Raw genomic sequence first — 21,670 nt, forward strand, 5'->3', positions numbered from 1 at the left:
GCTGATTAAAAACCCAAAAAACGTGTATATTTTTTTTCTCCTAGCCATTAACCTTTGGATAAACAGAAACCAACTTTATTCATATAAAATAAAAACATTGCAAACATATTTAGAAAACGAGGAAAATAAATGTCCCTTTAATTTGAGTGGTTTTATAGTAGTAGTAGTAGTAGTTAATATAACCAAAACTCTACGACAACTGCTGCGTCGTTCAAAGAACACATCAAACAACTTACTCAACCTCATTCTTCGTAGACTTTGACTTTATCTCCCCACTTCATCCCACTATCTCTCTTTTTTTTTTTTTTTTGTATCTTCTCTGCCTAACCCCAAAAGTAAACGGCCGTTATCACGGCTTCGAAACGGATACTGCCTCTTTAACGGCAATTGACGACGACCCCTCGATCATGCCGTTACCGTTACCTTTTAACTTCCCGTTACCGTTACCCATTGTTGTATTCGTGGACTGTATGGTCATGTTAGAAAGATTGGGAGAAGAAGGACCTCCAACGTCAGCAGCTCCAGGGATCAAAGGGTTACGGGTGGTGTGACAAGTGGCGGTTGAGATGGCAGTTGCTAAAGAGATTGGCATGAGGCAGAGACCTTTCCCTTGAAGGTACTGCATGGCTGAGCCCATGTCTTCTTCCATTAACTTCGCCACTTGATGCTCCGTCATCGTAATGCTATCGTTGGAGTTTCCGGCCGTCTGGCTACTGCCGGCCATGGCGGAGGTTGCATTACCGTGGGATCCACCTGCCTGAATAAATATAAAAAGGAAAAAAAATCATTTTTGAAAACGAAAAGACAAGAAAGTGAAACCCTAAGTGATAAAAGTCGGCACGCGTGCTCTCTTTTTTTTGTGCTATGTTTTAGAATTTTAGAATTTGTTTTATATATATATATATATACTTTCTTTTTCTGGAAACTTTTTTACATATATTTTGTTTTGAACGTCTTGCATGATACTTTATCTAATTAACAGTATAATTTCTTAATTTTATCCATTGCCTAAAATGTTTATTGGAAATTACAAAAAAAGAAAAAAGAAAAAAAAAAGAGTAGAGATAGTAAACTGAAATACCTCAGAGATTTGAGAAGAAACTGAAGCAGCTCCTCCTAATCTGCTCATGCTCAGTACCTAAAACGCATAATTAAATTCGTTACAGAATTATGAAGTCCACTGGTCCACTACTTTTTAATTTTAAATATATATATATATATATACATTATATAACCTGTGTATATGTCATAAAATCCAGAAAATTTTTAATTAATTATATAAAATTTTGGGAGGGAGCATAAGGAATTTTAGTGGCAGAGGCCCATATTTGATTAAATGTTATGTAGAGATGGTACTAATAATATGTCAGCTTTTCTTTTTGTTTGATATGTCAACTAAAAGGCAAAGAAAGAATCTTCCGTCAATACTGAAGTGAATAAATAAAAACAAAATGTACTTTGTAAAAGAATTTACCCTATTGTATAATAAAAATAACTGTAAAATATATGAGAGAGAGAGAGAGAGAGCGAGATTCACCTTGACTTGGAGTTGTAAAAACTTGACATAATCTATAATCTCATCGAGCATCGATGCCTTGTCTGTCTGTCAATTATATATCAAAGAAATAGTATAAAAAATCTGTCAGAACTGAGATCTTAATCCATTTATTACTGCATTAGTTAACTTTATTATTGTAGCCTAATTAATTAGCTAATCAGTGTTTAATCATTTGATTGATGATATATACTACTCCATCTCTAGCTATCTCTATATATATAAACTAAACAACCACCAATTATATGAGTAAAACAAAACACATGAATTTGCTTATAAACCTACTCTTAGTTTTGGTAAATAAATATTAACTCCTAAAAGTTGTAGTTGGCAGCTTAAAAACCACTCGAGGAAAGTTCCTGATCATTTTTGTAAACTGTATTTCAATTCTAGGTTCTAGATGCAATTATGGATCATACAAATCCATAGTGGATGATGAAAAATGACGTTTAAAAAATATATAATGATCCATTTTTTTTGTCAATAAATAATGATCCATTTACAATTAAATAAATCTTACTTTATGAAAGATAAATGAAAGTGAAATAAACAAAAAATACCTTATTGCCGTTTGGGACGAGTTCTTGAAGAGCTTTCATCCTTTCCGCAATTCTCTCTCTTCGTAACTGCCCCATTATAACAATTTTTTCAGAAAATACTCAAAAAGCTTTTAGAAATTTTCAATTTCGACACCTTTCTCGGTAACTGTTACAAATTAATGCACCAAAACAAAATCAAATAAAAATGGAAGGAAAAAAGAAAACTAACCCTTTCGGCGATACTGTGAGGATCAGTTGCTTGACCTCTCCTAGCTCGGACTTTAGTCCTACTCTGCAGCGGAGCCGCCACCGTACCACCAGTAGCTGTAGACGCGCTTGCCTGCGGTTGCGATGGCGTTTGCGTTTGTCTTTCTTGGTTCATCAATCCACCTCCCGATCCCTATATAGATTTCATCATGATCAGTTACAAAAAAAAAAAAAAAAGTTACGTGTTAAGAAAGAGATAGCTAGAGAGACTATACATACATGAGGGATATGAAAGTTAGGAAGAGATCCTGAGGCGGAGAAGCCATTGTAAAGAGCGTGGACGGAGGAGCCATCGTTTAAAGGCATCATCATGATCTGCTGATTTCTTGAGTCGACGTCGTGGCCGTGGAAGCTATCGGAAGGAAGAGGAGGATGAGCATCGTCGACGACTGATGGCCATGGGGCGGAGGAAAAGATTTGATCAAGGAAGTCTTCATGGTCAAAAGTAGTGGTGGCCGGAGTTTGGATATGGGAAGAAGATGAAGAAGAAGGAGTTAGAAGAGAAGAGTTCATCATGATGGTGAATGATGATGGGCTCCTTCTTCTTCTTCACTTTTTTTTTTTGTGTGGAATAGGTTGGAAATGTTGAGGCTTGGCTTAATTATTATAAAGAAGAATTGTTGTAGATATATATATATTTTTTAATGTAGGGTTTAATTATAAATATCATTTTTTGGTGATGTTTTAAAAGGAAAAAGGAAAACTTTTAATATTGTGGTTAGCAACCCATATGATATTATTATATGGTGTGATGATGAATCGATGATTATCTTCGCCTCTTCTTTAATTTCGTTTCCGTCTAGACTTTTGTTTCTCTTTACTCCAAATCTTAATCATTCCTTTTTTTTTACATCTTCATGTATGTACGTTTAATTATTGCTATTGTTATCTAAAGAGTTTGGATTATATTTGCTTTATATACTTTTTCAGATGCAAACTTAATTACACTTCACCGTTTTTCTTACTTATCATTCACTAAAAGAACCTTTGATATGAATGTCTCCACTTAAGCAAGGAGTTACGCGGACAGTTCCACGTGAAACCAAACACAAAAGAGGATACTTGTCCAATTCAAGATTTGATCAAACCAAGAAGCTAAACTTGGATATTATATATTCACTCAAAAGTTTACCCTAAGAAAACTACTTATTTTAGGTGGGATTTAAATTGTTCAAACCAATCAGCCGGAACGTAAAGACCTATAAGAAATTTAGAATCGTACCAAGATCTAGCGATGTTTAGGGAAGCCCATCGTTTTAAGAAGAATGATCAAGCCAAACTATACTCTTCGATAGATCGAATTCAAGAGATGGTCATTGGTCGGTGCCTACCCGTAACCAGTCCTGAACCACCTACGTCAGTACACAACGGTAAAGTTTACTCGTCAATTCATTCGTACTATATATATACTATAAATGTTAATTTTCAACAAAAAAAAAATACTATAAATGTTGTTATAATCTTTCCACGATGACAATTCATCAATGATCGATGCTAGTGCTCTCTCGAAATTCTACTGTTTTTGCGTTGTCCCCAAGATCACAAACATCCTATCCCAAAAGCCGATATTCGTATTTGAGATTAATAATCAGAAAATTTGATGATAATTTTTTTAAATGAAATTCCGTATCAATCACGACCTGGAACTTTTTTTTTTTTATTCTTTATAACTAGATATTCTTCTTCTTTCTTTCTTTCTTTTTTCTTTTTATTTTCAATAGCTTCAAACTTATATTCTTTATATGATTGTGTCACAGCACACCATATATGTATACTCTTTTTTGGATAAATGATTTAACTGTCATATTTGAAACTCTAATTTTGTGTCTGGATGTTTGACACTTCTTCTCTTCGAATCCACTAATTAATTTAGGGTTTCAAGGTTTATATTTTAATTTGTAGTCAGAAATATTGTTTTTCTTTTCCATTGCTACAACATGAACAAGATTTAATGAAACAAATATATAGATAACAAAATTATTAATTCTTGAAAGTATGTGTCACATATATGTACTTAATTATTATACAAGTACATATGTGTGACTGTGTGCATGTATCTTCTCATGTTATGCACACTCTTATGTCAGCCACTCATGCATATATGTATGTATTGGTTCGCACCGTGGAATCAAGTTCACTAAAAAATATTCCCAAGTCACGATTCTTGCTATTTTTTAACCATTAAACAAACATATATATATATATACGTTCATCTACGTTCATGTATGTCTACGTATGTGCATGTGTGTATTGCATATATACGCGTATACATATCGAGCTTTTTAAGTTATATATTCCAACAATCTAAGAGACACGTCTTTGTGTTGGCGTGTCCACTTTCCCACTATCCGAGTTATAGGTTTCAAAATGATAAAACTTTATTTTCCGTTAATAGATAGAATGTCATAGTTTTGTATTATCACTCAAAAGTGACATATCTCTATATTTCGTTGTGGTTCGTATAATCCTACATTAACTAAAAGTCAAAAAGCCTTAAACTTTCACGGTTCTTTCAAATTTAGAACACAATCTTTTGCGATTAGTTAGTCATTTTAAAAAAGGAAAAACAAAGAGTTTATTTATCATTTTATCTTATTGTATCATTACACTATATGAACAAAAACACCCATAGTTCTTTTAGGTTTTACTAGAAATTTAAACAATCTGAACCATAAATTGTTTTGTGAAGAAACTAATGGTGCAATTAATGTAACATATGATATACTGATATAACTTTTGTTTCCCGGTATATGAAAGTATTTATGAAACTATGTAGGTCATATACTCACTCATATGGGACAAGTCCTTGTACGTCAACAAGAAAAGTGGGATTAGTTTTAATAAACCATTCTGCGTGATTAAGCACATGGGACATTCTGTGTTTGCACAAACTCACAAGGAGAGAAAGATGGGCTTTAATTACACTCATTTATTAATTGCAAATGTTGGTCAAATAATTAATGTACTACCAAACAAAGCTAGAGAGAGAGATATAAAATATACTATGAACTAATATAAATAGATAATTATTATCAAGAGGGAAGTACTTAAACAAATGTAATTATCTTTGTTTGTTTTTAATAAAGTAAATGGAAGTCATAAAATATGTTTTATCACATTCTTCTGAACAAAATAACACTTATCTAGAGAGTTGAGATAAGTATATATTGGTATACGTCTTTGTCATTTCTTCCTTTACACCTCAATCCGCATGCATATACCACATAAAATAGTTAATATACTAATTTTTTTAATTTACAGTTTATGCATAAAGCAAAATAAAACTATAGAAAATAATGGTTTTTGATCCTAATAGATGCTTTACTGAATTTTGGGTTTGATAAGGTGAATTCCGTAAATATTAAAAATCTAAGTAAATGCAATCTATCTACCTCTTAACGAGAATTTAAAAAAAAAAAACAAGAAGCATAATTATTAGTTTAGGAATACCATGATTGTGATTGAAATTAAAACGTCACTGCGTGAAAGAATAGTAGCCAAGGATTAAATTTACAAAATAAGATTTATATAAAAGTCAATGTTTTTAACGAAGTTCCCGTTCCGTGTGGATGTCTCTGTGAGATGAGCTTATATATATAACCATTAACAATAGTTTTAACAGAACAAAATGAGAAAAACGATGGTATATATATCAGCTAAGAACGAAAGTACTTAAATTGAAAAATATTATAGAAATTGTGTAATTTAGAAGGAATCAATTTTTTAAGCGTATGAATCAAACTATATAAACATGAGAAAGAAGTAGAAACTGACAGTACAAAAAAAATCGTTGCATCAATAGAAATGATCTTTTGAGTAAAGTCAACTATATATATATATACTAACAAAACCCCAAAGGTCGTTTATGTACAAAAAAAATTAAACATATATAGTTTTGTTATCGATATCCGAATTGTCAAATTGATAAGTTGTTATTGTTTCCATACAATAGTATATATACTAATGAAATTATTTAGACTGAATAGAGAGCATTACACTTCCACAACTTCTTAGGATATTCTTTAATTTCACCTAATAATTTGGTGATTATATTTTTAAAATAAAATATCAATGTCTGATGCAAGCAAGGATGAGAATTGAGACTTGAGAGTAGACTTTCTTTCTTATCCATCGATTAAATGGAAACTGAACTAGCTTTATTATTAAAAAAAAAAATCTCTAACAGTTTTTAATGTTTAATTTCGAGGCTGCAGTCTCTTACCATTCATCAACCATTGTTTGTCATCAGTTGGACAAATCTGTCATTATTTTGTTTTCATATTGTTTTGTATATATACAAGTCATTTTGTGTGTTACGTTTTTGATTCTTGATTCAAAATCAACTGAAAATAAGTGATCTAGTTCGTGCTTAATATACATATTATTCTAGATTTTAACTCGATTATATGATTTTGTGCACAAATGGCTAAAATTACTATTATTAATTTAAACAATTTTGAAGGGTATTGAGAAGTTTTTAGATGGATGAAATATAATTCATGCATTTTCTCCATAGTTTTCATACTCCATCTGTTTCACAAAGAGTGTCATTTTGGGAGTTTTTCTTTGTTTCACAAAGACTGTCATTTTGTATTTTCAATATGATTTTTAACATCAAATTTTCTAATTTACCCTTAACCCAAAGCTTTTCTTATTGAATTTCAATTATAAACTACTCATTAAATAGGGGCATATATGTATAATTCAATTTTTTCTTAATTTGGGTGTAGCTGGTCAAAATGACACTCTTTGTGAAACTGAGAGAGTATTTTCTAGTGTTGAAACTTAAAACTTGATAATTAGGAGACAGCTATTAATGTTGAAAACATGCACAAAGAATTTCACTTCGTTCTCCAATTATCCATACTCGAACTTAAAAATGGACTATTGTTAGATATTATATGTGTGTATTTAATATATATGCTCTCTTTTTTTATTGCTGTAATTATTTTCTTATTTATCTTTTATTTATTCTCAAAGAAAAGACATAACTATAAATGAGTTATTATTTTTGTATGTTTTGAGTTTCTTGATATTCTGATGTAAGCAAATTCTATGTATTCTTGTTTTTGTCAAAAGAAAACTTTTAAAAGGTTTTTAGTTAGATCCACTGTTAGAGGTTTATTTAATCTAACTAAACCATGAATTTAGAAATTTGATGTCCAATAATTGTTTACAGTCGTTTTCCAATCATTGGTGCTTGGTTTTGTTATAAAATGGGTCAGATCAGACTCAGACAGTACTTGAAAACCTTTTTTTACCTTACAAACAGTATCTATCTGACTAGTTTGTACTTTCGATACCATTTTTTTTTTTTTTTTTACGATCAAACCCCATATATTAAGTTATCGGAGATGACTCTCTTCGAGAGAGAGCCAATTCGGTACCGACGAGCTTACATGGGAAAAACAGAAACCTCGTACTCTTGCACATTTCGCAAGTTTATCGGCACGGATATTATCCTCTCGGGAAATATATCTAATACTAAAATTAGCAAATCTATCTCTGAAATGAATAAAATCCTTCAACTCTGATGAAAAGGTCGGCCAATCCTCGATATTAGACGTCATCCTTAGGAGGTCTGAGCAATCCGTAGCAAAAATAGCTTTATCCAAGTCCAACGCTAATAAGCACTCCATAGCCCAAATAAGGGTATCTAACTCTGCATGTAATGGGGATAGGCTTCTGCGCGATCCTTTTATCCCCATGTGCAGGATTCTATCACCGATAGACGCAATCCAGCCATGCCCACTCCTATCCACCTCTGTATGCCAAGATCCATCTATAAAGCATACAAGAGATTCTCGAGGAATTGGGATCGAAGGTATGCATGCTTCTACTACCGCTGATGCTAAGTCTCTGTTATTTGCTCTTCTCCAAACATCTTCTTCTTGGATAGCTTTCTCCAGTGTATCTTGCGGGGATTCAGAGATATTTTCAAATACTTTCTTATTTCTTGCCTTCCAAATGTACCACATCATCCACGGAAATGCTCTCAAGTTTTGATCAGTTGCACCAGAGTCTTTACCACGCCCATATAGAAAATCGAGGTTGCTATATAGAGAAGATGAAGGAAACATCATAGGATGGGAAGGGATTGTCGATAAAGCCCCATATATTAAGTTTTGATCAGTTGCACCAGAGTACATATGGGAAGGGAACACCGTATGTACTTTCGATACCATCTAAAAGAATAATTTTTTGGAAAATTCCACCGGAGAAATCGATGAGATTGGTCCCAAACAATTATTATAAGATGAAAGTATTTTTCAATTTTATCCATTAACAAAAAGAAAATATTTTTAAAAATTTTATAAACTCCAAAGACTTTTTTTGATAAAAAGGATGTTTTGTGTGTTCGAATCACAGTCGTGAGATGAAACCGTCCCCTGTTATATAACACAACAGTACAACACAATCAAAGCTCTCACTCATCTTTCATAATATCCTCTTATTGGTTTACATAGAGATTACAAACCATAATAGTTACACTAATCACTCCCTTTTTATTCGCAGTTTTTGATTTAATCCGATACAAACATGACGGATTGATTTGATTCTAAGATGAAGAACAGAAAATAAAAAAGGGGAAACTAACCCATTGAGTAAGAAGGTGTTGGCAAGTTAATGACAGTGGTCTTCACTTTAGTCATCAAATTGATGCTATTTGTCACACCTTGTGATCCTATTCCACTGTCCTTTAGTCCCTGTTTATCCCAGCACAAAACCAAGTTAGCTAACCGGTCATAACCGAGGCGAAAATGAGTCTATAAATCGAGGATTTACCTGGAAAGGGAAGTGGTCCGGTCCACGAGCTGGTGCAGAGTTGATCTGAACAGTTCCTGTCTCCATTGCATCACTGATCAGTATTGCCTTGTTGATGTCTTTAGTGAATACGCATCCCTTCAAATGAAATTGTTGAGTTAGCTCCGGTTAAACGAAAACCAAATAAACAAGACTAAACCAAGTATAAATAGCCAAACCTGGAGGCCAAAGTTACTAGCATTGCAATGATTGATCCCTTCTTCAACAGAACTGATCCTCAAGACGGGCACGACAGGACCGAATGGTTCCTCCCATGCGATCCTCATGTCCGGTCTAACATTGTCCAAAAGCAATGGCCAAATCAAGTTACCTTCTCTTTTATACTCTTGACAAAAGGTTGCTCCTTTCTCCTTAGCATCCATCACCAATCCTTCAATGAAATTAGCTGAAGATTCCGACACCACGGCTGTGATATCGGAGTTATCTTCAGGCGGTCCAACCGTGAGTTTGGCCACTTTAGCTTTTACTTTCTCAACTAGTTCATCAGCCACTGATTCCATCACTAGCACCACCTTCACAGCAGTACACCTCTGCCCACTGGTTAAGGTAGATAAAACCGGTTACTTAACGCATAACGGTTAACTACACTCATTAATGTAGCTAGATTACCTGTAAGAGAATCCTCCTTTGATAATGTTGGAAGCAACTAAATCAAGATCAGCATCGTCCAGGACAATGCATGCATCTTTTCCTCCAAGTTCCATTTGAAGAGGGATCATACCAGCTTTCTTAGAGATTGAGATTCCGGTATCACCACCAGTGAAACTGAGACCAGTCATCCAAAAAAATTAGTAGTGAACAGGAACATAACGTGTTTGTTGAATGTACTGTATATGTATATACCTAATGCAGTTAACAGCAGGGTGCATAGTGAGGAAATCGCCAATCTCAGATCCTTTTCCAGTGATGCAGCTGATAAGTCCTTTAGGGAAACCGGCTAAGTGAAAGCAATGTACCATATGAAGGCAAGAAACAGCTCCCTAAAAGAAACAGACCGTTAAAAAGAATTTTCATAACATCAAAACAGTGTAAAGTTCTGTTTAGTTACTTGAGTTGGAGGTTTAAGGACAAGGGAGTTTCCAGCGATCAAAGCAGGAGCGATTTTTGATACAGCGAGATTGACCGGATAATTGAATGGAGGAATAGCCAAAACCACACCGAGAGGAATCTGCAGCTCAGAAGACAAACACAAAATATGATCAAAACGTTTGTAAAACTTCAACCACTGATGCAAGACATATGAATCAAAGAGGTTATACCTTAGAAGTGAGGCAGTACTTAGTACGGTCATTACCAGGGAAGCTATCGGATAGCAGAAACTTCCCTTCACCTAAGATCCTAACACCTTCTTCAGCACAATAAGAGATCAAATCTCCAGACCTCACAACCTTTCACCAAAACCAAACATCAGAGATCTGCAAAAAGACAATGATGCACAGAGAGAATGAGAGAATGAGACCTCAGTAACAGAATCTTTAGCGGGTTTAGCGATTTCCTTGACAAGAGACTCAGCCATAGGAGCTTTGTTGTCCTTGAGGATCGCAGCAGCTTTGTGAAGAAGCTCAGCTCTTTTCCAAAGAGGAGTCTTTGCCCACGATTTCTGAGCCGATTTCGCTAGTTCCATCACCGCGTTCACTTCTTCTTGCGTGCATGCTGTGTTTACCAGAAAACAGAACATTATCTTATCTTGAAATCCTCTGTTTTTTTTAACTCCTCTGTTTCTCTTCGGAGAATCTTAGGTTGTTATCTTAATTAATCTCAATTTCCCATTTTTAACTGTTATATCAAGTAATTAAACACTATCCATACTATAGCTGCAAATTTTGGCCTTAAATCTGGTTTTTAAGAGGACAACATAAGCATGAAACTTAAGAAGAAGTTGATGATAAGATACCTTGAACCTTGTACTGTGGCTTCCTCGTGGCCGGGTTAATGATGGACACACTCTTACCAGAGGAAGAAGTTTTCCACTCTCCATCAGCGTAGTATTTGTAGACTTCTCCGTCCAAAATCTCTGCAAACAATCCAGTCCCCGCCATTGATGTCTGAAACAAAACTTAAAAGTTGTGTTGTGATGTGTTGATTTGTTTCTGTTCACACAATGTCTGAATATATAGCCAAAGAGACAAAACAAACAGAGAAGAAGGGTCCTCTCCTCTGTGTCTCGCTTCTTGAGTGTTGAGAGAGAGAGAGAGAGAGAGATAGATTTAATGGAAGGAGTGGTGAAAGAGCATGAAAGGTAGATAGATAGATAAGTGATATAAAGGGTAAAAGAAAATCTTGAAAAGGATAAAGAAAGGAAGATGAAAAAATTTGTATGGTGTAGAAATGAGAATTGAGAGTGAAGAGAGCGTTTCTTGGTGTGTGATCGTTTTGTTGGTTATTGAATAGCTTTGGTCCTACACGTACCATTGGTTTATTAACGAAGGGACTCATGATAGCCACAACCACAAAGCTTTTTTTTTTGAATTCATTCATACACTAACAGACATGCATGTATGTATTATCCCTAAGTCCCAAAGTCCGTTTCTTATGGAATATTCCGATTTTTTCAAAATAGTATATGGGAAAGTTTTAAGAACATTTAAAATGATTTAGATATTATTCTGTTTTCATTACTTTAATTTTATATGTCATATAGCTATAACTGCTGTAACAAAAAAAAAGTTTGTCTTATTATTTGGAATGAATATATACGGTTTTTGTGGGAAAACCATTCCAAATTGCTATGTTTATTTGAGGAAAAAAAATGGGTAAGTGTTTTTAGTTAACTGGTTAATTATCCATATACTAAGTATTAACCCACGGTAAACCGCGGGCTGAACATTTTTGTTTATCAAAATCTATAATAATTTATTTTATCATTATATTATTTATAATAGTTTGTGATTGAAAATTCATAAGCTCCATTCTCGAATTTTTTGATTAAGTCTTTTTTAAGGTCAGCTCCCATCTTATCATCCTATATATATGTTTAGGAAAATAAAATTTTTAATAAAACAATAATGAGAAGAAAACCTTAATTATGGAAAATAACATACAGCTTCATCCACTAACATGAATTCCATGGAATCACCGGCAATAATCGAAGATTGCCTCCACATTTAATTCTCCTCCACATTTAAAGAATTTTAATGCGTATGAGATTTGTTAGTTAAAAGAATAAAGATTTGGTAAATAGATTTAATTTAAGTCAATTGATTATCCATGCAACCCACGATTTTTGCTGATTGATGATAAGATAATAAGATGATTAATTATTAATTATCTTTTATACCCTCAACAGTTTTAGCTTTTATTTAACAATTTTTAATGGCATTTGTATGTAAATTTTTACACTTTTTAAGGTTATTTTATTTTTGTACTTCTCAATTAATATAGTAGGATACCATTTTTTACGAAAGTTGATTTCACTGTTATTTTATCCTGCATAGTAGGGATTGAATTATGGATTGAGTATTATCAATTCAAAGATGTTAAAAAAAATATAATAATAAGTAGAAGTAAAATATTAGGCCAAAGATAAAAAAAAAAAAGTGTGGGTATTTCGAGAACCTTTCACCCCTCAAATCAGTTTTGTTGGAAATTAAGAGAAAATCTTAACGGGATCCAAAAAAGTTTCGCTAGTGCTAGTTAGCATACGTAGATTTCGAAAAAGAAAAGGTAGAAATAGAAATTGTTGTGGTTGACCACTATCCAGAAAATCACTTTGTTGAGGAAGCTGATATGCATGTGTGTAGTAGCTCTTGGTTTGATTGTCGATATATATGAAAAGCATCAACGTGTATCATGCTCTTGAACTGCATATTTGGTATTTGTTCGAGATACAAAGACCGTTGGTTGTCTGGAACCTATTATGTTCAGCTTGTGATGGTTAGCCGTAAACGCCAATTGCCACGACCTCGAGTGTAGAGATGGTGTTGGATGTGAAAAAAAACAAACTATGGAAGTTCGTGATAAGAGTGAAGGAGATCTACATCTTGCTGATATAATTAAGTGATAAGTTTCTTTCGAAGCTCTATGAAATTTATTGGAACTTTCTCGGCCATTCACGACGGTGTCTATGTACGCCAAGAAGGCCATGCATCCTGGATGTTGTCGATTAAATCCTTCTTGATCATATTTGGCCTTTTCAATAACATAAAATAGTATGATTTAAATCATATGTGACGTATAAATGCAGTATTTATTTTCATATATACGACACTCAAATTTTGTGATTTTTCATAGTAAAAATCTCAATAAAATATAAGCCACGGTATTACTATTAACCACAACACCATGAGTAACGGATTCTCAATGAAACCCAAAAAAAAAAAGAAAAAGAAGTTTCTACGTGCCACGCAACTACGGTAGACGATGAAATTAAATAAAGCCAAATGCGGTTTTGGAACTACTGAACTAAACGTATCTCTTGGTTCAAGGCCTTACACGTGTTGTTTGTCTCTCTAATTTTATTTTGTTGTCGTGACAATTTTTATCACTAGTACTCTCTGTTTCACAATGAGTGTCATTTTGAAAGTTTTTCTTTGTTTCACAAAGACTGTCATTTTGTATTTCAAATGTTATTAACATCAAATTTTCTAATTTACCCTTAACCCAAAACCTTTTTTTATTGAATTTCAATTATAAACTACTCATTAAATAGGGGCATATATGTATAATTCAATTTTTTCTTAATTTCTGTGTAGTTGGTCAAAATGACATTCTTTGGAAACAGAGGGAGTACTATTATTACGTAATTTTTATTTTAAAATTTTATCAATAATATTTATTTTTATGAAGTAATAAAAATAACTTAATATGTCCAATAAATATATTAAATAATGCTGGTAATCAAAAATCATATGGACATTATGTCATTTAAGACTCATCAACCCCATGATTTTATTATCCAATATACGATACAATTCATTTATACAGTCACCATTTTTTTCCCCTACAAAGTTATCGAAAATTAAAACGACAGTTGTGAGTGGGAAGCTTTTGTACACAGAGTTCGTTATCTTCCTTGGGGATAACAAAAGACGATAAGATTTTTTTTATTTATTTTTTTCTCAAGAAAACATTCTTATCTTTGTGATTTTAATCTTTTGGAATATAATGCATTATGCATGTTAACTCTTGTTTAGATCTTACAGAGTTACGGTACAGTATTAATTTTCACACATCCTATTAATAAAAATAAAAATTATATTCAACTAGAAGTTATTTTGGTGGCTATAACAGAAATCATAATCATATCGTATTCGAAGATGTGATAGTATTTGTCAAATACTTGAGAAACCAAGATGGTCGAAGGGAAAAGAGATAAAAGCTCTCATCACACATGTGTAACTGTAATAATATCTTTCTACTAAATTGAGTACATTTCATAAAATTTTGAAACCAACGGCCACAAAATTTTTGTAAAGGATCTACAACAACTATATTCATTGGTTATATAACATAGAAATTCACCGAAAAGCTACGTCATAGGTAATTGAGTAGGTGAAGAGATGGGAAGAAAAGTGGATGGTAAATCTCATCACATAATATTCTTGGTAGTTAAGAAGATCGAGGAACCACAAGAATTCGGATAAAAGACGAAAAAAAAAAATAAAGAAACTTGCAAAGTGATTAATTCATATAGGACCACAAAAACCATACCATAACATCAAGATCCCCACCAAATGGGTATCAATCAATCAATCTTCTATTTAATCTTGCGAACAAACCATAGCCTTGGAAATCTTTAGTTTATTTTTGTGTGACTATCGTAAAAAAATAAAAATCTATTGTAAGGTGGACTAGCTTTGATGCATTGACGTAAGAAATGTGTCGATTTTTTCTATAACTCGTTAAATGAAACTAAGTTGAAAAATATACCTAATCATCAAAGCAGACCAAAAATTCATTAAATTTGCATTAAGAGATGAATCTTCATCCTCATATTTATTTGGCCGGTGCAGTTTTTATTTAACGGTAAAAAATTATGAAACTAGTAGGGATCCCTACAAATGCATTCTTTTTTTTTTTTTTTTTTTTTGTCATCTGAAGTTTTATTTATAACTTGGTTTCACACCAAGGAAGGTTACAACATAGCCCTACAAATGCATTCATACATCCTTTTTCTTTAGGAAAAAAGAAATGAAAAAACAAAAGCTTTCTTCTTTCTTGTTTTTGCCGGAATGAGTCATTGACATGTCATGTTCATTATCATGTATATACAACAAAAACGAAGTAATAATCATGGGCTTGCACTATCTTTATCCACTCGTCTCTATCGGCAGGCCTCGTCGTATAAATTTGTCTATGAACCTGTACGTTAATTTGCTTCTCCATTCTAAATACTAATAATTATACATCAATCAGTAAACCATCCTTTTAATAATAAAAAATCAATTTTTACACCAAAATCAATGATGAAATTTACCATTTTTGCGTGGTGACATTTATAAAATTTGTCACTTTATCTAAAATCTTATGGATTTGCCGCTACAAAAATACAATTAAATATGTGTTTGAATTTAGTCAATTTTTAGAAGAAAAAATATCATAAATATAGATATTTTAAGTGTTAAAAATAGCAAATCCGTAAGATTTTAGTAAAAATGGCATGTTCGTAAGATTTGTCTTAGATTTTCGAAAAAAAATTCCATACACGAGAAAGACGATAGTGTAATATCACTTGGCTGTCTTATAAACTAAGTGTTTAAAACCAAACCTCTGCGACATAAGCACAATCAAAGAAAAAGTGATGTCTTATAAAGAAAAGAAAAAAAATTGAAAACACAATAATAGTAAAATTGAAAAGCCTTTAACAAAAAGAATAGTAAATAAGTGACAATACATTTTAAACTAAAACAAAATGTCACAATACATGCTTTCATGATCTTTGAATATTGAATTGATGAATTCATTTCGTTTAGTCTGATAGATACCCTGATATACGTGAGAAAAGGTAAATCCGGTTAATTGCGGTTGATAACGGTTTATTACCGTTAATCCAAATTATTCAGGTTAAATCCGGTTAGTTCAGATAAATCAGGTTTATTCCGGTTTGTTACAGCTAATTCAGGGTATTTCAGGTCTATCCCGGTTTTGTCACGGGTTACTTAACCCTAATTTTCGTGGCTCTGTGGTTGCAGAGCAGAGTCTCAGAATCGGCTCTGTTCCACTCATTAGTTTAAGTATGAGGCTTTGCTCCTGGAAGTGCCAACGGTCTCGCCGTCGTCACCTTTCCGGTGGAAGCGGAGCCAATGATTACAAAAACCCTGATCGTTCGAGCCACACTCGCGCAATGATGATTCTTGAGCGCTTTTACAACCTCATATAACCACTTCCCTGTTTTGGTCTTCTATGTTTTCTTCTTCTTCGGGGCTATGATTATGATTGATCCATTCTAAGTCAGTTGACCAGACACTGAGGTCACTTTGTTTCTTGGCGTGGCTACAAATTGGTACCACTACAGAGAGATCTGTGATGATGCCATTTCACATCATACAATTGATTAGCTCAAGAAAACTGAAATGTTTCATTTGTTTAAACTGTAAACTTTTGTTCAATTGCATAATAGGTAGGAGAATCATAGTTTAAGTAATGAATTAGATAGATCTCAAAGCAGCACCAGAATCTGAGAAAAGCACTAGGCTTTGTACATGTTGAAACTTTGTAACTCTTAACTATTACCCTCAGTAGAATACATCTCAGTGGTTTGTTTGGAAAAAGTTAATTGTGGGCCTAAAATATTTAAAGAATAAGAAACAATTATGAAAGATGTCAACTTTGGGAATAAAGTTTGTGCCTTTGTGGTTCTCAATTCAGCTTTCTCTAAGTTTGTGACAAACAACAAACTGATGTGGAGTTGTGATCTTGTTTTTGATCAAGATTGTGACTTTTGTGGTGGGATTATTCCAAATAAATCAGTTTTGTCTTTGTAGGTTCTGTTGGCTGCAATTATTGGCACTGATCTTTATTAATTTGAGAACTCTTATTGGAAACCATTCTAAGATAAGAAGTTGCTTCTTTTTCTATCTCATTGGTATCCTCAGTTGGAACTTTTTTTGTTTTGGGAGAAGAAACCAACTGGATTTTAAACTAAGTTTGTTTTCTTGGAGATGGAGCTTGGCGTTGTTTGGACCATACGGCCACTTGTGTGTTAGTTCGATTGATTGTTACTTTTTTTTTTGTGTCAGCATCATGCTTGAGAGTTGACAGAGATGGAGAGGCAGAATCATCACAAGTTCTGAAAAAGGACAAAACCTTTTTCTGATGCAACTCACGTTTTCACTTCACAAGCTCCAAAAGAGTTTACTTGGGAAAACAAAAGTTTGACGAATGCAAAACCAATTTTGTTAGCATAAGACCAAAACCCACTCCTTCTTCTGCCTCGTTGCGTGTATTTGAGTTGCTATTATTTTGAGAGAGAAAGAGAGAGAGAGAGAAAATGTCTACTTGTTTGCTGTGTCTTGTGTTACTGTTCTTCTCTGTTGTTGCAGAAGCAACTTACTCACCAGGAGGTTTCCACCATCTTTCTTCTCTAAGACAAAAGAAGAAAGCCTCCAAGTCAAAGCCAGAGTTACCTTTTGAGACTCGTTACTTCCCTCAGAATCTTGACCACTTCAGTTTCACACCTGAGAGCTACAAAGTCTTCCACCAGAAGTACCTCATCAACAGCCGTTTCTGGCGCAAAGGTGGCCCCATCTTCGTCTACACTGGAAATGAAGGAGACATCGACTGGTTTGCTTCAAACACTGGTTTCATGTCCGATATTGCTCCCAAGTTCCGGGCTCTTCTTGTTTTCATTGAAGTATGAGTTTCAGAAACCATGTAATCTTATCTCTAGTTTGTAGAATGAGACTCAAGATGTTTATAATGATGTTTTGTCTGTTTGTTTCATATTGTTGTAGCACCGGTTCTATGGAGAATCAACGCCAATTCGGAAGAAGTCTCATAAGTCGGCTGAGACATTGGGTTACCTCAACTCTCAGCAAGCGTTGGCTGATTTTGCGATCCTGATAAGAAGCTTGAAGCAGAATCTATCGTCCGAGGCATCTCCTGTGGTTGTCTTTGGTGGCTCTTATGGTGGAAGTAAGCTCACACCCACCATTTTCAGTGGATAGTACGTCATTATTACTCGTCATTTCTCATAAGCTATCTTCTGTTGTGTGTCATGTGTTGTGACAGTGCTTGCAGCATGGTTCAGGCTCAAGTATCCCCACATAGCAATCGGTGCATTGGCATCCTCCGCTCCAATACTTCATTTTGATAACATTGTACCATTGACGAGCTTCTATGATGCCGTTTCTCAGGATTTCAAGGTATTGTAAGCTCTGTTTCCGGCAATTTTCCATATTAAAGTGACATTATAACGGACTTTTGTAACGAGCAGGATGCGAGTATGAATTGTTTCAAAGTCATCAAGAGAAGCTGGGAAGAGCTAGATGCAGTCTCAACTAAGAAAAATGGCTTGCAAGAACTCAGCAAAAAGTTCCGAACTTGCAAGTAAAATAATGCTTTAAAGCTTATCTCTTTTCTGTAAGCTCTTTAAAGAAAAGCTTAACCGGATCTGTTTTGCTTGTATTGTAGAGGCCTTCAATCTAGATATTCAGCCAGCAATTGGTTAAGTGGAGCATTTGTTTATACAGCCATGGTTAATTATCCAACTGCAGCTAATTTCATGGCGCCACTGCCTGGTTATCCCGTGGAGGAGGTGAGATATTCATTACGCAAAAGTGTGCCATCTGAGGATTTTCTTTTTATCCAACCAAAATTTGGACTCGTTTTCTTTTGCATCAGATGTGTAAGATCATCGACGGGTTCCCTCGAGGATCTAGTAATCTTGACCGTGCCTTTGCTGCTGCAAGCTTATACTACAACTATTCAGGATCAGAAAAATGCTTTGAGATGGAACAACAAACTGATGATCATGGACTCAATGGTTGGCAATATCAGGTAATCTCATAGATAGGATATCAGACTCTCGAACAAGAACTGATTTATGTTATATGAGACTGTAAATGGCATAATATGATTCTTGAATGGAAACAGGCGTGCACAGAGATGGTGATGCCAATGAGCTGCTCGAACCAGAGCATGCTCCCTCCGTACGACAATGACTATGAGGCATTCGAAGAACAGTGCAAGAGTAGATACGGAGTCAAGCCTCGACCCCATTGGATCACAACCGAATTTGGTGGAATGGTCAGTTTCTTTTTTCTTTCCCTCACATTGGATCAGTTTCTTTCGCAGTAAGATTCAATATCAGCTCTTTGGTCATCTTTTGCAGAGGATAGAGACAGTATTGAAGAGATTTGGAAGCAACATCATATTCTCCAATGGATTGCAGGATCCTTGGAGCCGTGGAGGGTAAGTAGTACTTCTCATTTCAATGTGTGTAGAACATTATTTTTATGTGGTATCTTAACAGATCGGTTTTAACATCTAATTTCAGAGTTCTGAAGAACATTTCAAGTAGCATCGTCGCGCTAGTGACCAAGAAAGGTAACTTTTGTTATGTTTATGAATGTTGGGGAAGCGAGCCATATACATATTGTGCGAAAAAATTGAAACCTGACATTGTTTTGTGTGAAACAGGAGCTCACCATGCAGATCTCAGGGCTGCTACAAAAGGTGACCCGGAGTGGCTGAAAGAGCAGAGGACACAAGAGGTTGCCATTATAGAGAAATGGATCAGTGAGTATTACAGAGATTTGAGAGGAGAAAATTAGTAAATAAAAGAGTGAAGCCAAAGAACAGGTTTATGGCACGAAATCAGCAAATAAAGACATTTGTGTACTGTGTTTTGTTATGCTTGTAATAACAAAGTAAAAGTTACACTTGTGTCATTGAAAGATGTGGACAGTTTCATGTAGTTACGAAAAGATGGTAAGGCAGTTTCGTTCTTGTCGAAACATGTAAGGATATCTCACAAATACCGAAAGCTGTGAGACAATTTCGTAAATACAGAAAGCTGTGAGACAATTTCGTAAACACTCACAGTTTTGTGGCAATTTCGTAATTAGTGAAAGTTATTGGGTAGGCTCGTAGATACAATAAATGCTAAGCTTGGAATTATTATGGAATTAAAAGGGTACAATAGCAATTAGCAGCAAGTAGCTGTAACGACGTCGTTTCATGAGATTTTTTTTTTTTTTTTTTTTTTTCATACTATGGCTTAGTGGCTACTATTGCCCAAGACTGTGAAACGATCTGAGCCTTCATCACCGTAGCAATGGCACGGAGGTCTGGAAATTGCATGAGATGTCTACTGATATTCTCGGTGGTATCAGCTTTAATCGTATGTGGACCTGTTCTTTACTGGAAATTAAAAAAGGGTTTCGTTGGATCTGCTCGTAGCAACAACTCCATTTGTCCTCCCTGTGAGATCTGCGATTGTCCTCCTCCTTTGTCTCTCCTCGAGATTGCTCCAGGTACTGTGTTACCTCTCTCATTCTGATTGGACCATTTAGCATATCTGGGTTTTCAATTTGGTTCATAAATTAGGAGACTTTTAGTTCTTATTAGAAATCTTTCTATAATGCTTAGATCATGCTCAGAACCATTTGTGATGAATCTTTCAATCAAGCTACGGCTTTTACATTTGATCTTTCATTTTATAATCCATAAGAGTCTCATTTACTAATAAAGTTTCATTCTTTTTGTTGTATTCTTTTGCAGGGCTTGCAAACCTCTCTATTACTGGTTAGATTTCAATCCCAAGCTTGTTTCTTCTGTTTCTCTAGTATAGTTGTGTCTCTACTGATTTAATATGAATGAGAACGTCTCTCTAATGATTTGTCAATGAAGAGCCTTATTTGAATATGGTGAATCAGTAACCAATGCAACTATTTCTCTTTTGTCTGTTTGTAATGTTCCTCCTCTTTTTAGTCCATGGAATTGAATATTGACTTATGTTGTGTATCAGGTTGTGGAAGCGATGATCCAGAGCTCAAACAAGAGATGGAGAAGCAGTTTGTGGATCTTCTCTCGGAAGAGCTGAAGCTGCAAGAAGTAGTTGCAGACGAGCATAGTCGTCACATGCATGTTACACTTGGTGAAGCAAAAAGAGTTGCTTCACAGTACCAAAAGGAGGCTGAGAAGTGCAACGCTGCCACGGAAATTTGTGAATCAGCTAGGGAGAGAGCTCAAGAATTGTTGCTCAAAGAGCGAAAGATCACTTTGTTGTGGGAGCGGAGAGCTCGGCAATTAGGTTGGGAAGGTGAGTAAGTGATCCACTGTTTAGTGACTTCTTCTCAGTCTACCCTGAAGAGCTTCTCGATGGGAAGCAAACTAGATTTTCTCTTCCGCATACAGCTCATGTGAACATGGGAATCGCTTAATTCTCAAGGCAATGTTTTTATCTCCCATGTTCTTTATATATGTAGCATTTTTTTTTGTGTTGCTCTTGGATCTGAATATAGCTAAAGAAAGGGTTGGCCTTGTATTGACTTTTCTTCAGATATATTTTTGTCCAGTCACAGTGGACGAGAAATCACCGACT

At 34.5% G+C, this 21,670-nt stretch overlaps 5 protein-coding genes across 6 annotated transcripts; 2 read left to right on the forward strand and 3 right to left on the reverse strand.

The window, feature by feature from the left end:
- Nucleotides 1–53: 53 nt before the first annotated feature.
- On the reverse strand, nt 54–3,075 carry LOC104713875 (transcription factor LRL1). The gene is made up of 6 exons (XM_010431094.3): nt 2,581–3,075; nt 2,324–2,494; nt 2,116–2,181; nt 1,538–1,603; nt 1,082–1,138; nt 54–757 (listed from the first exon to the last, which is right to left on the reverse strand). Exons 1-6 carry the CDS (start codon nt 2,875–2,877, stop codon nt 350–352), a joined length of 1,065 nt encoding a protein of 354 aa, XP_010429396.2. The 5' UTR covers nt 2,878–3,075; the 3' UTR covers nt 54–349.
- Nucleotides 3,076–7,706: 4,631 nt separating this feature from the next.
- LOC147939279 (uncharacterized) lies at nt 7,707–8,546 on the reverse strand. The gene is made up of 2 exons (XM_087465923.1): nt 7,891–8,546; nt 7,707–7,755 (listed from the first exon to the last, which is right to left on the reverse strand). Exons 1-2 carry the CDS (start codon nt 8,544–8,546, stop codon nt 7,707–7,709), a joined length of 705 nt encoding a protein of 234 aa, XP_087322049.1.
- A 187-nt stretch (nt 8,547–8,733) lies between these two features.
- LOC104713876 (NADP-dependent glyceraldehyde-3-phosphate dehydrogenase) lies at nt 8,734–11,658 on the reverse strand. Its single transcript, XM_010431095.2, has 9 exons — nt 11,081–11,658; nt 10,646–10,839; nt 10,446–10,574; nt 10,235–10,354; nt 10,030–10,166; nt 9,796–9,951; nt 9,345–9,723; nt 9,148–9,264; nt 8,734–9,068 (listed from the first exon to the last, which is right to left on the reverse strand). Exons 1-9 carry the CDS (start codon nt 11,223–11,225, stop codon nt 8,955–8,957), a joined length of 1,491 nt encoding a protein of 496 aa, XP_010429397.1. The 5' UTR covers nt 11,226–11,658; the 3' UTR covers nt 8,734–8,954.
- A 4,627-nt stretch (nt 11,659–16,285) lies between these two features.
- Nucleotides 16,286–20,081, forward strand: LOC104713877 (uncharacterized). 2 transcript variants are annotated; one of them, XM_010431096.3, is made up of 10 exons: nt 16,286–17,977; nt 18,078–18,258; nt 18,355–18,488; nt 18,560–18,672; nt 18,757–18,880; nt 18,967–19,122; nt 19,219–19,371; nt 19,457–19,536; nt 19,622–19,671; nt 19,765–20,081. In XM_010431096.3, exons 1-10 carry the CDS (start codon nt 17,615–17,617, stop codon nt 19,896–19,898), a joined length of 1,488 nt encoding a protein of 495 aa, XP_010429398.1. In that variant the 5' UTR covers nt 16,286–17,614; the 3' UTR covers nt 19,899–20,081. The 2 variants fall into 2 exon arrangements, with proteins under 2 accessions (XP_010429398.1, XP_087320890.1); XM_087464764.1 differs by lacking the exons at nt 19,622–19,671; nt 19,765–20,081 and having other exon boundaries at nt 16,309–17,977; nt 19,457–19,540.
- Nucleotides 20,082–20,337: 256 nt separating this feature from the next.
- On the forward strand, nt 20,338–21,664 carry LOC104713878 (uncharacterized). The gene is made up of 3 exons (XM_010431097.3): nt 20,338–20,600; nt 20,848–20,871; nt 21,095–21,664. Exons 1-3 carry the CDS (start codon nt 20,402–20,404, stop codon nt 21,394–21,396), a joined length of 525 nt encoding a protein of 174 aa, XP_010429399.2. The 5' UTR covers nt 20,338–20,401; the 3' UTR covers nt 21,397–21,664.
- The last annotated feature ends 6 nt before the right edge of the window (nt 21,665–21,670 follow it).

Source organism: Camelina sativa, chromosome 9 (genome assembly GCF_030686135.1).
Source record: "Camelina sativa cultivar CO46 ecotype springtype chromosome 9, ASM3068613v1".
Lineage (NCBI taxonomy): Eukaryota > Viridiplantae > Streptophyta > Magnoliopsida > Brassicales > Brassicaceae > Camelina > Camelina sativa.

Coding starts and splice junctions, on each gene's coding strand:
- LOC104713875 (XM_010431094.3), bottom strand. CDS start 2,877: ATGATGAACTCTTCTCTTCTAACTCCTTCTTCTTCATCTTCTTCCCAT. Junction 2,182..2,323: donor CTCACAGTATCGCCGAAAGG/GTTAGTTTTCTT, acceptor ATAATGGGGCAG/TTACGAAGAGAGAGAATTGC. Junction 758..1,081: donor TTTCTTCTCAAATCTCTGAG/GTATTTCAGTTT, acceptor ATATTTATTCAG/GCAGGTGGATCCCACGGTAA.
- LOC147939279 (XM_087465923.1), bottom strand. CDS start 8,546: ATGGTATCGAAAGTACATACGGTGTTCCCTTCCCATATGTACTCTGGT. Junction 7,756..7,890: donor TGGCCGACCTTTTCATCAGA/GTTGAAGGATTT, acceptor TTCCCATGTAAG/CTCGTCGGTACCGAATTGGC.
- LOC104713876 (XM_010431095.2), bottom strand. CDS start 11,225: ATGGCGGGGACTGGATTGTTTGCAGAGATTTTGGACGGAGAAGTCTAC. Junction 10,575..10,645: donor CTAAAGATTCTGTTACTGAG/GTCTCATTCTCT, acceptor TTTTGGTGAAAG/GTTGTGAGGTCTGGAGATTT. Junction 9,952..10,029: donor CCTGCTGTTAACTGCATTAG/GTATATACATAT, acceptor GACTGGTCTCAG/TTTCACTGGTGGTGATACCG.
- LOC104713877 (XM_010431096.3), top strand. CDS start 17,615: ATGTCTACTTGTTTGCTGTGTCTTGTGTTACTGTTCTTCTCTGTTGTT. Junction 18,259..18,354: donor TGGTGGCTCTTATGGTGGAA/GTAAGCTCACAC, acceptor GTGTTGTGACAG/TGCTTGCAGCATGGTTCAGG. Junction 18,489..18,559: donor CCGTTTCTCAGGATTTCAAG/GTATTGTAAGCT, acceptor TGTAACGAGCAG/GATGCGAGTATGAATTGTTT.
- LOC104713878 (XM_010431097.3), top strand. CDS start 20,402: ATGGCACGGAGGTCTGGAAATTGCATGAGATGTCTACTGATATTCTCG. Junction 20,601..20,847: donor TCTCCTCGAGATTGCTCCAG/GTACTGTGTTAC, acceptor ATTCTTTTGCAG/GGCTTGCAAACCTCTCTATT. Junction 20,872..21,094: donor TGCAAACCTCTCTATTACTG/GTTAGATTTCAA, acceptor GTTGTGTATCAG/GTTGTGGAAGCGATGATCCA.